This window comes from Lepidochelys kempii, chromosome 9 (genome assembly GCF_965140285.1).
Source record: "Lepidochelys kempii isolate rLepKem1 chromosome 9, rLepKem1.hap1, whole genome shotgun sequence".
In the NCBI taxonomy this organism is placed as follows: Eukaryota; Metazoa; Chordata; order Testudines; family Cheloniidae; genus Lepidochelys; species Lepidochelys kempii.
In genome coordinates this window covers 85,756,624-85,770,543 of record NC_136388.1, presented here as the reverse complement: position 1 = coordinate 85,770,543, position 13,920 = coordinate 85,756,624, and the positions used below count along the sequence as shown (strand labels likewise).

At 48.0% G+C, this 13,920-nt stretch overlaps 1 protein-coding gene across 3 annotated transcripts in view; it reads right to left on the bottom strand.

Annotated features, from left to right (window-relative positions):
• SMARCA1 (SNF2 related chromatin remodeling ATPase 1) overlaps window positions 1-2,875 on the bottom strand; it is a 75,127-nt gene extending 72,252 nt beyond the window's left edge. For 2 of the 3 annotated variants that reach the window (XR_012160976.2, XR_012160975.2), the window contains exon 1: window positions 2,663-2,875. Coding sequence is in view for 1 of the 3 variants with exons in the window: in XM_073361262.2 (XP_073217363.2) it covers window positions 2,663-2,743 (81 nt within the window). In the remaining 2 variants the exon portion in view is untranslated. The remainder of the gene's footprint in view (window positions 1-2,662) is intronic. The other variant, XM_073361262.2, reaches the window with a different exon arrangement.
• Window positions 2,876-13,920: the final 11,045 nt, after the last annotated feature.

Here is a 13,920-nt window from a genome sequence, read left to right as displayed (position 1 = left end):
CCCAAGGGGAAGGCTGACAGAGAGGGGCTGTAAGGGTGCATGGACGGACTGTGCACAGGGGGAGACAGAAGGGACTGACGGGCTGTGTGCAGGGGTAACAGATGGGTTGGGTAGGAGGGTACAGAGGTGGGTGGCAGAGTGAGCAAATAGGCTGGAAGTATGGGTGGGCTGTAGGGCGTGGGTTATGGATAGGGCTGAAGGTACAGTGGGTGCAGATAGACTAGGGGTACAACCAGGGCTGGTAGTACAGTGGAGTATAGACAGGCTGGGGTGTAGATGCAGCTGCCAGGTTATAGATGGGCTGTGAACAGGGAGTCGATAGGGCTGGCAGTATTGGGGAGGTGGGTAGATGGGTGGTGGGGATATCTGGATGGAGCTGAGGATGGAGACACGCTGGGGGCACAGCCAGGGCTGCTGGCAGAGAGGGTGGGGGGGAACGGACAGATTGGTGTGTAGATGGGGCTGCCAGGTGGTAGATGGGCTGGAGACAGGCAATACCGGGGAGAAGGAGTGCAGACGGGTGGGGTATATTTGGATGGGGCTGAGGGATGCAGATGGGCTGGGGCGGGGCTGGGGGCACAGGGGGGTATGGACAGGCTGGTGTGTAGATGGGCTGGGACAGGCAGTACTGGGAAGGAGGAGTGCAGACAGGTGGGGGATCTCTGGATGGGGCTGAGGGATGCAGATGGGCTGGGGTACGGACAGGGCTGAGGGTACGGACAGGCCGGTGTGTAGATGAGCTGGAGACAGACAGTACTGGGAAGGAGGAGTGCAGACAGGTGGGGGATCTCTGGATGGGGCTGAGGGATGCAGATGGGCTGGAGCACGGCCAGGGCTGGAGGCACAGGGGGGTACGGACAGGCTGGTGTGTAGATGGGCTGGGACAGGCAGTACCGGGAAGGAGGAGTGCAGACGGGTGGGGGATCTCTGGATGGGGCTGAGGGATGCAGATGGGCTGGGGCATGGCCAGGGCTGGAGGCACAGGGGGGTACGGACAGGCTGGTGTGTAGATGGGCTGGGACAGGCAGTACCGGGAAGGAGGAGTGCAGATGGGTGGGGGATCTCTGGATGGGGCTGAGGGATGCAGATGGGCTGGAGCACGGCCAGGGCTGGGGGTACGGACAGGCCGGTGTGTAGATGGGCTGGGACAGGCAGTACTGGGAAGGAGGAGTGCAGACGGGTGGGGGACCTCTGGATGGGGCTGAGGGATGTAAATGGGCTGGGGTATGGACAGGCAGGTGTGTAGATGGGCTGGGGACAGGCAGTACCGGGAAGGAGGTGTGCAGACGGGTAGGGGATCTCTGGATGGGGCTGAGGGATGCAGATGGGCTGGGGCATGGCCAGGGCTGGAGGCACAGGGGGGTACGGACAGGCTGGTGTGTAGAGGGGCTGGGACAGGCAGTACCGGGAAGGAGGAGTGCAGACGGGTGGGGGATCTCTGGATGGGGCTGAGGGATGCAGATGGGCTGGGGCATGGCCAGGGCTGGAGGCACAGGGGGGTACGGACAGGCTGGTGTGTAGATGGGCTGGGACAGGCAGTACCGGGAAGGAGGAGTGCAGATGGGTGGGGGATCTCTGGATGGGGCTGAGGGATGCAGATGGGCTGGAGCACGGCCAGGGCTGGGGGTACGGACAGGCCGGTGTGTAGATGGGCTGGGACAGGCAGTACTGGGAAGGAGGAGTGCAGACGGGTGGGGGACCTCTGGATGGGGCTGAGGGATGTAAATGGGCTGGGGTATGGACAGGCAGGTGTGTAGATGGGCTGGGGACAGGCAGTACCGGGAAGGAGGTGTGCAGACGGGTAGGGGATCTCTGGATGGGGCTGAGGGATGCAGATGGGCTGGGGCATGGCCAGGGCTGGAGGCACAGGGGGGTACGGACAGGCTGGTGTGTAGAGGGGCTGGGACAGGCAGTACAGGGAAGGAGGAGTGCAGACGGATGGGGGATCTCTGGATGGGGCTGAGGGATGCAGATGGGCTGGGGCATGGCCAGGGCTGGAGGCACAGGGGGGTACGGACAGGCTGGTGTGTAGAGGGGCTGGGACAGGCAGTACCGGGAAGGAGGAGTGCAGACGAGTAGGGGATCTCTGGATGGGGCTGAGGGATGCAGATGGGCTGAGGCATGGCCAGGGCTGGAGGCACAGGGGGGTATGGACAGGCTGGTGTGTAGAGGGGCTGGGACAGGCAGTACAGGGAAGGAGGAGTGCAGACGGGTAGGGGATCTCTGGATGGGGCTGAGGCATGGCCAGGGCGGGAGGCACAGGGGGGTACGGACAGGCCGGTGTGTAGATGGGCTGGGGACAGGCAGTACCGGGAAGGAGGAGTGCAGACGGATGGGGGATCTCTGGATGGGGCTGAGGGATGCAGATGGGCTTGGGCACGGCCGGCGCCGGGCACGGGCGGGGGAAGGCAGCTAGATCTGGAGATGGACTCGGGTTACAGGGAGGCTGGGGTGGGCAGAGGGGGCCCAAGGGGTCTGTCGCCGGGCGGGTGGGGGGAGAGAGGGGCCGGGCGCAGACAGGGCTGGGGACTGTAGCCGGGCGGGACAGGGGGCTGTAGCAGCCGGGCCGGGTACCGGCATGGGGTGGGGCTGGCAGCGGAGCAGGGCTCCGGCTCCGGCGCCCCCTCCCCGAGGACTCTGACGCCCGCGCCCCCGGCGGTACCTCCTCGGCGCCCGGCTCCCGCGAGGAGGCAGCGGAGGTGGAGGGCTCCTCGCCGTCCGAGCTGGCGGGGCCGGGGTCCATCTTGCGTCGGAACCGGCTCGGGGTGGGGGGGGGCCCGCCACCCCCAAAACACCGCACGGCCCCGCCCCCTTCTCCCGCTCCCAGCCGAGCTCGCGAGATTTCCGAGGTAGCGGCTCCGCGAGAGCGGCGCAGAGCCCGGGAAAGGGAATCCGGCTAATCGGCTCCTACTGCGCATGCGCGGCCGCGCTCAGCGGGCATCGTGACGCTCGCTCAACCCGCTGCCCTCACCTGCGGCGGGGAGCGAACGGGAGCAGAAGGGTCGAAATACAGCGAAGGCGGGAGGAGCACGAGGGGCAAAAGCCGGCGGAGAACGGGGCAGAACCGAGCCCGGGCCTGGGCAGCGAGAGGAGCAGGTCCCGCTCGCCCGCCCTGGCCTTTCTGGAAAGGAGCGGGCGGGGGGGAGCTGTTGGGTCCCAGCCAAAGAACAACTTCGCCCCAGCTTTGACGACACGCTCGAGCCGGGGCGGCCTTTCAGACCGGGCGCGGGGGGGCGTTCTGGTGTCTGGGGTGGGCCGCCTCCTGGTGAGTCACCCAGTGTGGGGCCAGCGGTAACGCTCCGCCGCGACCTCGCCCCGCGCATGCGCCCTCCCCTCTCACCTCAGCTGGGCGTGGCGTGCGGGCCGCCCGTCCCCGCCGCGTGACCCGAGCCGGCTCCCGCCTGGCAGCGCGCCCGCGGAGCCGCCTGCTGCGGGAAGCGGGGCGGGGCCGGCGTCGGGGCCGAAGGGCCTGTAGCCCTCCGAGCACGTTGCCCTGCCGAACCTGAAAGAGAAGCGGGGCGCCTCTGTCTCTCCCTTCACTTGCCAGGCGCGTGAGGGTGACCAGGCGTCTCGGTCAAATCAGGACTGTCCCGCTTTTCAGTTCTTTGTCCCGCCTCCCGGGCGATGCACGGTCAGGACGCGCTTTGCCCCCATGCTGCGGCTTTGGCCGCTTTTCCTTTCTTTGCTTCCCCCTGGCGTCCCGCTCTTTTGTCCGTTTCCTCTGGTCACCCTAATTAGCATAGATCTGGCAAAGTGGATCTCTCCTCCCCTTGTAGGGCCTGATCTGTTCCCCGTTACTCCGTTAGCTCAAGTGGGAGAGATCTGAAGAACTGAACCCTGTTGCTAACCCACGTTGAGTGTTTGTTCCACACCCTAGAATTTCAGTATATCATTTATTTTGGAAATAACATTAAAAAACCTACACTAAAGGAATGTTAAGGCTGCAAAGTTAAGCACTGAGAAGTTAGGAACTGCTAGATTTAAGGTTGCCTATGCAACCTTAATACAGCTCTTTTGGATATGCATTAGGATACAGCCTTTCGTTATTAAATGATCACATATTATTTTTCCATAAAGAAAAGGAGTACTTGTGGCACCTTAGAGACTAACCAATTTATTTGAGCATAACCTTTCGTGAGCTACAGCTCACTTAGCTTATGCTCAAATAAATGGGTTAGTCTCTAAGGTGCCACAAGTACTCCTTTTCTTTTTGCGAATACAGACTAACACGGCTGTTACTCTGAAACCTATTTTTCCATAGGATCCCAGCCTTCTTAAGCGCACAGAATAAATAGTGCTCAAGGAATTAACTGCGGCTCTATAGTGAAAGAGGCTATCTGTTTAAAAAAAAAAAAAGAGTCCTTGTGGCACCTTAGAGACTAACAAATTTATTTGAGCATAAATGTGTCAGTCTCTAAGGTGCCACAAGGACTTTTTTTTTTTTTTTTGCTGATACAGACTAAATGGCTACCACTGAAACCTGTTATCTGTAAGACTCCTACCTTACCTGTTACAGAAGCTGGAAGGTTGTAGTGAATAACACAAGGGTTTCTGGAAGGAAAAAGGATGGTATTATGGTTGAGGCAGTTGGATGAGACCCTGCATTCTCATCTTGTCTCTGCCACAGAGTATGTGATGCTGGGGAAGTTACCTAAACCAGAATGTTCACAGTTGGTCAGCAGTTACCTGTGCTCACTTTCTGGGTGCCCAGTGGAAGACACCTGGAGCCAGATATGTGGAAGTGCTGAGTGCTTACAGCCACAACTGAAATTGATTGGAGCTGTATTTTTAATATAGAAAATGCAATAAAAATGCTAAGTATTCTAAAAAATTGTGCCATACATGTCTGAAGTTGGGCCCCCCAAATTAGTAGACACTTTTGATAATTTTGGCCTTATTTGTAAATTAAAGGGCCAGATAGGACCATTGTGATCACCAACTGTGTAACATAAGCCATTGGACTTACCTAAATTGATTCTTGTCTGAAATAGAGTATATCTTGTTACACCTTTAACAGCAATACTGAAGAGCCGTCTATTACCAAATTTCCCCATGTAGGTATTTCTGGACTGTGATCAAGTCATCCCTTCCCTTTGATAAACAAATCCTGAGTCTCTCTTGATAAGGCATAAAGAAAAGGAGTACTTGTGGCACCTTAGAGACTAACCAATTTGAGCATAAGCATAAGCTTTCGTGAGCTACAGCTTCATCCGATGAAGTGTGCTGTAGCTCACGAAAGCTTATGCTCAAATAAATTGGTTAGTCTCTAAGGTGCCACAAGTCCTCCTTTTCTTTTTTAAATAGTCACACAACATTAATTTTCTTCCAGTCCTCTGGAACTTCCACAGTGTTCTAAGACTTACTGATAATAAGCATTAATGGTCCAGAGAGCTCTTTTAAAATTCTTGAATACAAGTTATCCTTTCCTGCTAATTTTAAAATATCTCCCTTTAATAGCTGATGTTTAACATCCCCCTGAGTGACTCTTGTAATGGAAGTTACTTCATCAGATATAAATACATCTTCTGGCTTTTTCCCCAAAAAGAACAGAAATATTTATAGAACACTTTTGTCCTATTATTGAAATTTTACCATTTCAGATACCTTCTAACAGTGGGGCAATACCATAGTCAGGATTCCCTTTGTTACTGATATACTTAAAAATTCTTTCTTGTCCTTAATTCTGCTGGCCACAGATTTCTCCTTGTGTACTTTTGTTTCAATTTTCTACAATTCCTAGTTTCTAATTTATACTCACAGCAATCAAATACCTCTTTTTTCCATTTATTTTGTGTGTGTGCCTGTCTGTCTTTTATTAGTTGCTTTCACTTCCCCTCTGAGTCAACTTATTAACCGGTGTAGCCGTCTCTCTCAATTGTGAAATTGTGGCTTTTTAGGCATCCAGTGAAGTGTTCTTAAACAGTTCCCCATTATCATTCATGTTTTTCTTTTTAAAATGTTCATCTCTCTGTGGCTCAATTCCCCATCTGTAAAATGAGGATAATAATGCCACCTAATCTCACAATGATCTTGTGCAGATAAGTTAATCGGAGAATCTTAAAAATGTAGGAATGGAGGAGACCTTGAGATGTCATGTAGTCCAGCCCCCTGTGTCCACACATCTATTCAGGGGATAATCATAGGGTCTAATCACATCAGCCACACTATCAGAGGTTTGTTCACCTGCACATCTACCAATGTGATATATGCCATCATGTGCCAGCAATGCCCCTCTGCCATGTACATTGGTCAAACTGGACAGTCTCTATGTAAAAGAATAAATGGACACAAATCAGACGTCAAGAATTAGAACATTCAAAAACCAGTCGGAGAACACTTCAATCTCTCTGGTCACATGATTACAGACCTAAAAGTGGCAATTCTTCAACTAAAAAACTTCAAAAACAGACTTCAAGGAGAGACTGCTGAATTGGAATTAATTTGCAAACTGGATACAATTAACTTAGGCTTGAATAAAGACTGGGAATGGATGGGTCATTACACAAAGTAAAATTATTTCCCCTTGTTTATTTCCCCTCCTACTGTTCTTGTAAAATGCTGGAAATGGGCCACCTTGATCATCACTACAAAAGGTCCCCCCCCCGCTGCTAATAGCTCACCTTTCCTGAAAGAAAAGGAGTACTTGTGGCACCTTAGAGACTAACCAATTTATTTGAGCATGAGCTTTCATGGAGCTGTAGCTCACGAAAGCTCATGCTCAAATAAATTGGTTAGTCTCTAAGGTGCCACAAGTACTCCTTTTCTTTTTGCGAATATAGACTAACACGGCTGTTACTCTGAAACCTGTCACCTTTCCTGATCACTCTTGTTACAGTCTGTATGGTGACACCCATTGTTTCATGTTCTCTGTGCATATAAGATCTCCCCACTATATTTTCCACTGCGTGCATCCGATGAAGTGAGCTGTAGCTCACGAAAGCTTATGCTCTTATAAATTTGTTAGTCTCTAAGGTGCCACAAGTACTCCTTTTCTTTTTACGGATACAGATTAACAAGGCTGCTACTCTGAAATGTGCCAAATGTCATACTAAACTGAAGATATATCACAACTACAGCTTCTTCCCATCCACTAGGCCAATAACATGATTAAAGAAGGAAATTAGGTTGGTTTTGCAGGATTTGTTCTTGACAAATCCATGTGCATTATTACTTATTACCCTACTATCCTCTAGGTGCTTACAAATTTATTGTTTAATAATTTATTCCAGTATCTTTCCAGGTATCGAAGTTAGGCTGACTGGTCTATAAATCCCCAGGCCCTCTTTGTTTCCCTTTTTATAGACAGGTACTATGTTTACCCTTCTTCAGTCCTCTGGGACCTAATGTACTCAAAGATAATTGCGAACAGTTCCAAGATTGCTCCAACTAGTTTCTTAAGTACCCTTGGATGAACTTCATCCAGCCCTGCTGACTTGAATACATCTAACTATTCTTTAAGTGTTCTTTCTCTATTATGGCTTGTGTTCCTTTACCTTTGTATATTAATTGTGCTGAGTATCTGGTCACAATTAACCTTTTAAATGAGGACTGAAGCAATATGCATTAACACCTCAACCTTCTTGATGTCATCCATTATTAGCTCTCCTTCCCCACTTAGTAGAGGACCATACTTTCCTCCATCTTTCTCTTGCTCCTAACGTATTTATAGACCCTCTTCTTACTGCCTTTTATAGCCTTGTTCCTACATGCCCTTTTGTGCTCATCTTTAGCAATTTGTCCCCTTTTTGTAGGATTCCTTTTATGATTTTCAGGTCATTAAAGAGCTCCTAATGGAGCCAGATTAGTGTCTTACTATTCTCCCTATCTTTCCTTTGCATTGGGATAGCTTGCAGTTGTGCCTTTAGTATTGATTCCTTAACTCCTTTTTTTCTTTAAATTTTCTTCCCGTGGGACTTTACCTCCCAGTTCTCAAAGTTTGTTAAGTCCGCTTTTTTAAAGTCCATTATCTTTATTCTGCTGCTCTCATTCCTTCCTTTCCTTAGAATCATTAAATCATCATTTCCAGGTCACTTTTACCCACATTACCCTCAACCTTCAGATTCACAATCAATTCTTCCATTAGTCAGAATCAAGTCTAAAATAGCTGTCCCCTGATTACTTCCGCCACCTTCTGAAATAAGAAGTTGTCTCCAAAACATTCAAAGAACTTATTGGAGATTGTGTTTTGCTGTATTACTTTTTCAACAGATGTCTGGGTAGTTAGGGTCCCCTACTGCAACTAGATCTTGTGTTTTGGATATTTCTGTTATTAGTTTAGAAATACCTATCCAACTCTTCCACCTAATTTGGTGGTCTACCGTAATCTGTGACCGGGGTCCTAGTGTGGGTCAGTTGTGGTCACTCAGTTAGGGTGAACTGCAAAGAATGGGGCAGACAATCCCCATAAAGCTGGTGGATATTCCAATACTTAGATTTACCATGCCAGCATAAAACAGCTTCTGAGTAACCAGGAAGGTAATAAAGAAGTCCTAACACAGGTTCCTTAAAGTGATCCAGCCTCAGGCCGACATCCAGATACCTAAGTCAAATATGATGATTTCTGAAAATCTTATTTCATCATATAAAAGAAAAGGTTATACCAATCCCAAAGGATCGGACACATTCCCCAAGTTATTGAATATTCCGGATCTTACCCAAATACACCCTACAGCCAATTCTTATTAACTAAACTAAAATTTATTAAAAAACAAAAGAGTATGGTTAAAAGATCAATATACCTGCAGACGTGAGTTAAATTCTTAAGATTCAGATTCATAGAGAGTTGCAAAGAGTTTTCAGAAATAGTTCATAGGTTATAGTCCAATGGTCATTGCAGGGTGTTCCAGTTTAGGACTGGGATCTCAATCCTTATGGCCTAAGCTTCCCCTGTGTGAAGTCTCAAGCAGATCTGAGATGACAGAATCAGGACCCAAGGATATTTTATACAATTTCATGTCCTCTTTGTTCCTCCGGGAACAAAAGGTAATTAGGATGACTTTGAAGGAGATCCATCACCGGTATCAGAGTAACAGCCGTGTTAGTCTGTATTCGCAAAAAGAAAAGGAGTACTTGTGGCACCTTAGAGACTAACCAATTTATTTGAGCGTAAGCTTTCGTGAGCTACAGCTCACTTCATCGGATGCATACTGTGGAAAATACAGATGTTTTTATACACACAAACCATGAAAAAATGGGTGTTTATCACTACAAAAGGTTTTCTCTCCCCCCACCCCACTCTCCTGCTGGTAATAGCTTATCTAAAGTGATCACTCTCCTTACAATGTGTATGATAATCAAGGTGGGCCATTTCCAGCACAAATCCAGGGTTTAACAAGAACGCCTGAATAACGGAGGGGGGGGGGATGAAAAAACAAGGGGAAATAGGTTACCTTGCATAATGACTTAGCCACTCCCAGTCTCTATTCAAGCCTAAGTTAATTGTATCCAATTTGCAAATTAATTCCAATTCAGCAGTCTCTCGCTGGAGTCTGGTTTTGAAGTTTTTCTGTTGTAATATCGCAACTTTCATGTCTGTAATCGCGTGACCAGCCCCCAACTAAAACCCCACCAACGCATTATTAAGGATCTACAACCTATCCTGAAGGATGATCCAACACTCTCACAAATCTTGCCTACAGACAGCCCCCCAACCTGAAGCGAATACTCACCAGCAACCACATACCACACAACAGAACCACTAACCCAGGAACCTATCCTTGCAACAAAGCCCGTTGCCAACTGTGCCCACATATCTATTCAGGGGACACCATCACAGGGCCTAATAACAACAGCCACACTATCAGATGCTCGTTCACCTGCACATCTACCAATGTGATATATGCCATCATGTGCCAGCAATGCCCCTCTGCCATTTACATTGGTCAAACTGGACAGTCTCTACGTAAAAGAATAAATGGACACAAATCAGATGTCAAGAATTATAACATTCAAAAACCAGTTGGAGAACACTTCAGTCTCTCTGGTCACACAATTACAGACATGAAAGTTGCGATATTACAACAGAAAAACTTCAAAACCAGACTCCAGCGAGAGATTGCTGAATTGGAATTCATTTGCAAATTGGATACAATTAACTTAGGCTTGAATAGAGACTGGGAGTGGCTAAGTCATTATGCCAGGCAACCTATTTCCCCTTGTTTTTTCCTACCTCCCACCCCTCCTCAGACGTTCTTGTTAAACCCTGGATTTGTGCTGGAAATGGCCCACCTTGATTATCACACACATTGTAAGGAAAGTGATCACTTTAGATAAGCTATTACCAGCAGGAGAGTGGGGTGGGGGGGAAGAGAAAACCTTTTGTAGTGATAAACACCCATTTTTTCATGGTTTGTGTGTATAAAAACAAACATCTTCTGTATTTTCCACAGTATGCATCCAATGAAGTGAGCTGTAGCTCACGAAAGCTTATGCTCAAATAAATTGGTTAGTCTCTAAGGTGCCACAAGTATTCCTTTTCTTTTTGTCCCAAGATGCTGTTCCCCTTCTTGGTCAGGTGGACCCCATCTCTTCCCAGCAGTCCTCCTTCATCTCATAGTTAAGGAAGCCAAAGCTCTCCTTTACCTCTAGGACGTGTCTGTTCCTACCTGAGCCCCTACCCTCAAAACAGGATGGATGAGAACACTGCCCATGCCCCCAACTCCTTCACCCTTGCTCCTAGTGCCCTGTGGTCACTACAGCTCTGCTCAGGGTAATACCCGACAGCATCCTGAATACCAACATGATTGAGCACCGTGGGGTAGTGGTCAGAGGGATAGATGAGCCTCAGCAACCTTTCTGTGGCATCTCAGATGCAGGCAGCATACCTCCTTGGATCTCAGGTCAGGTCAGCAGATGGAGGCCACATATACAGGGCCATCCTTAGGCATAGGCAGCATACAAGGCTGCGTGGGGCACCACTGGGTCTTAGTGTCCACCCTTCCGGCTTTTCCTATCCCTGTTCTGTCCCTTCCTGCAGGCTCCCACCACAGCTGGCTGCTGCAGCCCGGTGCTCTTACTCTGGAGGGAATCTAGTAACTTAAATGTGAAAAAGCCCTTCCAGCCCACCAGACCTATTAGCACAACATTGAAACTGTTAAAGAGCCATTCAAGTGGCAATGAAGCCATTTAACAAGCATTTGCCAACCCCCAAGTATATACTGTCAGTTTCTGAATTTACTGACAAAAATAGTTACACATTACTGTAATATTTACTCAGAACATGTTAGTCTACAGGGCCTTAGTTTAAAATATGTCATTAGTGAGTTGGTGATTATAATAAAATCACATCTCTAAAAAATCCTTGCATAGATTTTTAGAGGCACAATCCTCTTCAGCCTTAAAGGCTTGGATCTTCAGACATACAGTTTTTAAAATAAATCCTTCAAAAGACCACCCTTATCTAAAATACACATGTTAATTTTAATTACTATAGGTTTAAAAAAAACAAAAAAAACTTGCTTCCAAAGTCTTCCTGTCCTTTCTGTCCATCCCTTTCTCCCTTCACACACCCACCCACCCGCTTTAAGAGATCTCTTAAAGGAACAACACCCCTTTCCTTCCAGATAGCCGGATAGAGAGTTTCCCTTTCTTTACTTCTATCCGATGAAGTAGTTTTAAAGGGAACCCTCCAGAAAAATCAGCACCTAATAGGATATAAAATCTTTTGTTGTGCCTAAAATCTTTGGAAACATTTTTTAAAGTTGGTGAAATTTCATAAACATGTCTATTGTTATGGAGATCTCACAAAGTAAATTAGTGTTCCCTTTTTCTAAAAGTAATGAACATTGTTATGAACACACTAAACCTCTGTGACTGATTAATTTAAAATAATGTCTTTGTTTCAGAGAGTTAAATATGTAGTAATCTGGAATTATTACTTTATGAAGGCTTCAGAGTACATTTAAAATATAAAATCAGCTTAAAATACTGATTAAGAAAATGTTAAACAGAAGAGCTGCATCATGTATTCCATAATATTTGATGTTTTATTCAGGAAGACAGCTGACTCACCCTTATTACAAAGTTTTTGCAAATAAATCTGACAAACTTCAGGGCATATCAAAAAACCTGTGACTGATTTTTTTATTCCCAAGTTTAGTGCTTTTAATTAGGTACCTTCTGCATGTCCAGTCTTCACCATCTGGCATGCAATGGAAAACATGCCCATTTTCTTTAGAAAGAAATTGAAGGAGAGTATTTTTTTCAAATTTAATTTGGGTTCATGGATTTGGCTGGAAGGGAGTGAGCAAGGAAGAGAGGAGGGAGACAGTGGGCAGGGCCTGGGTGGAGTGGGGCAGGGCCTGGGGTGGAATATGGGGCAGGAGTGGAGTATGAGTGGGGTCACAGGCAGAAGAGGTGGACTGGGAAGCTAGCCTCCCCAAGCGGCAGCTTCACCCACCGCCCATGACAGCAGGTAAGAGTGGGTCGGCTCCCACACACCCAGTGCGCACTGCAGTGTCTTAAGCAGGGGCTGTATTCACAGAGCTGAATGCATCGGTGCCACACATTCTGCATGAGGGAGAGGGTACAGGGCTCTCTGTCCGCCACCATGAGGCAGGCCAGGCATCTCGGTATCCTTTGCTGCCTCGTCCCTCCCACCCCTCCCCCTGGGCTGTGAGCCCAGGCTGCTGTTGGGCATAGGGGCACCAGTTTAATAATACTGCGTGGGGCCCCATAAATCCTAAGGAGGGCACTGCACATATATCACGTCTAACAGGGGAAGATAAATGTGCAAAAGGAGGACCAGATAGCCATTACAGGAAGTAGGAGATACCTTAGCACTCTGAGCCTAATATACTGCAAGAAGGGACATCTGACAGATTTCAAACATACAAGTGAAGATTGCCTACAGAAAATATAACGTCCTCTCATCTAATCTTACAATCCTTTTCTCCAAGCAACACTGCTGGAGTATGCTGTCCATTCTCTTTATTCTGTTCTTCCCTGCTTTGGAAGTACTCCTAACTGGTAGAGAGAGGCTGTACTGAGATCTAAGTACATCAGACGCATGGAATCACAATGCTGATAGCTAGGATTGTGAGTGGATGGATGTGATGGGAAAAAGGGAGGACTCCAAGAAACTGCTTCTGGTGAAAAGAATGAGTACTACTTGTGGCACCTTAGAGACTAACAAATTTATTTGAGCATAAGCTTTCGTGGGCTAAACCCCACTTCATTGGGTGCATGCAATGGAAAATACAGTAGGAAGATTTTATCTCACACACACAGAACATGTAAAAATGCCATACACACCTTCCCATTCACCCAGTGGCAGCTGATGCCCAAACTAAGTGGTGGAGCTGCAACTGGAAAGATTTGCTCCCTGCAGGCTGATCATACTTTAAGTGTAAAAACTGGAATTCTAGTTGGGTTTTGTCAGAGGGAAGCATTTTCCTGGGGTTGGGGGAAAAGGAAGACTAGTCAGGAAGTGGAAACAAAGAGGTGATTTTAAATGAACACTTTATAATAAAGGAAAATGGTCATTGTCCCTCTGTTATTCCTGTACTGAGTCCCACCCTCTCCCCATCCAATCTAACTCTGTCAGTACCATTCTCTCACACACACACACACTCAGCCCCATCTATTCCTATCCCAGCTCAGAACCACTACCACCACCCCAAGCAACCTCATCTCCCTACCTTTACCTGTCTAATACCTACCCTTTCAAACACCCCTGTATCCCTGCCCCCAAGCTGAGAATCCTTTCACTTCTTACCCCTGACAGTTCCCCATCAGAAACATCCCACCTCTGAACCCATTCCCACCTGATACCACCAACTCACAAAGATGCACTCTCTGCAGGCTGCTAACACCAGGTTCAGCCCCAGATCAGATTCCCCTCTAAATGAGGGAGAGAAAGACTAGACGCATGGGGCCTGTGAAGAGTTCTCTATTCTCTGTGGGACTGATTGAGCTAGCTCT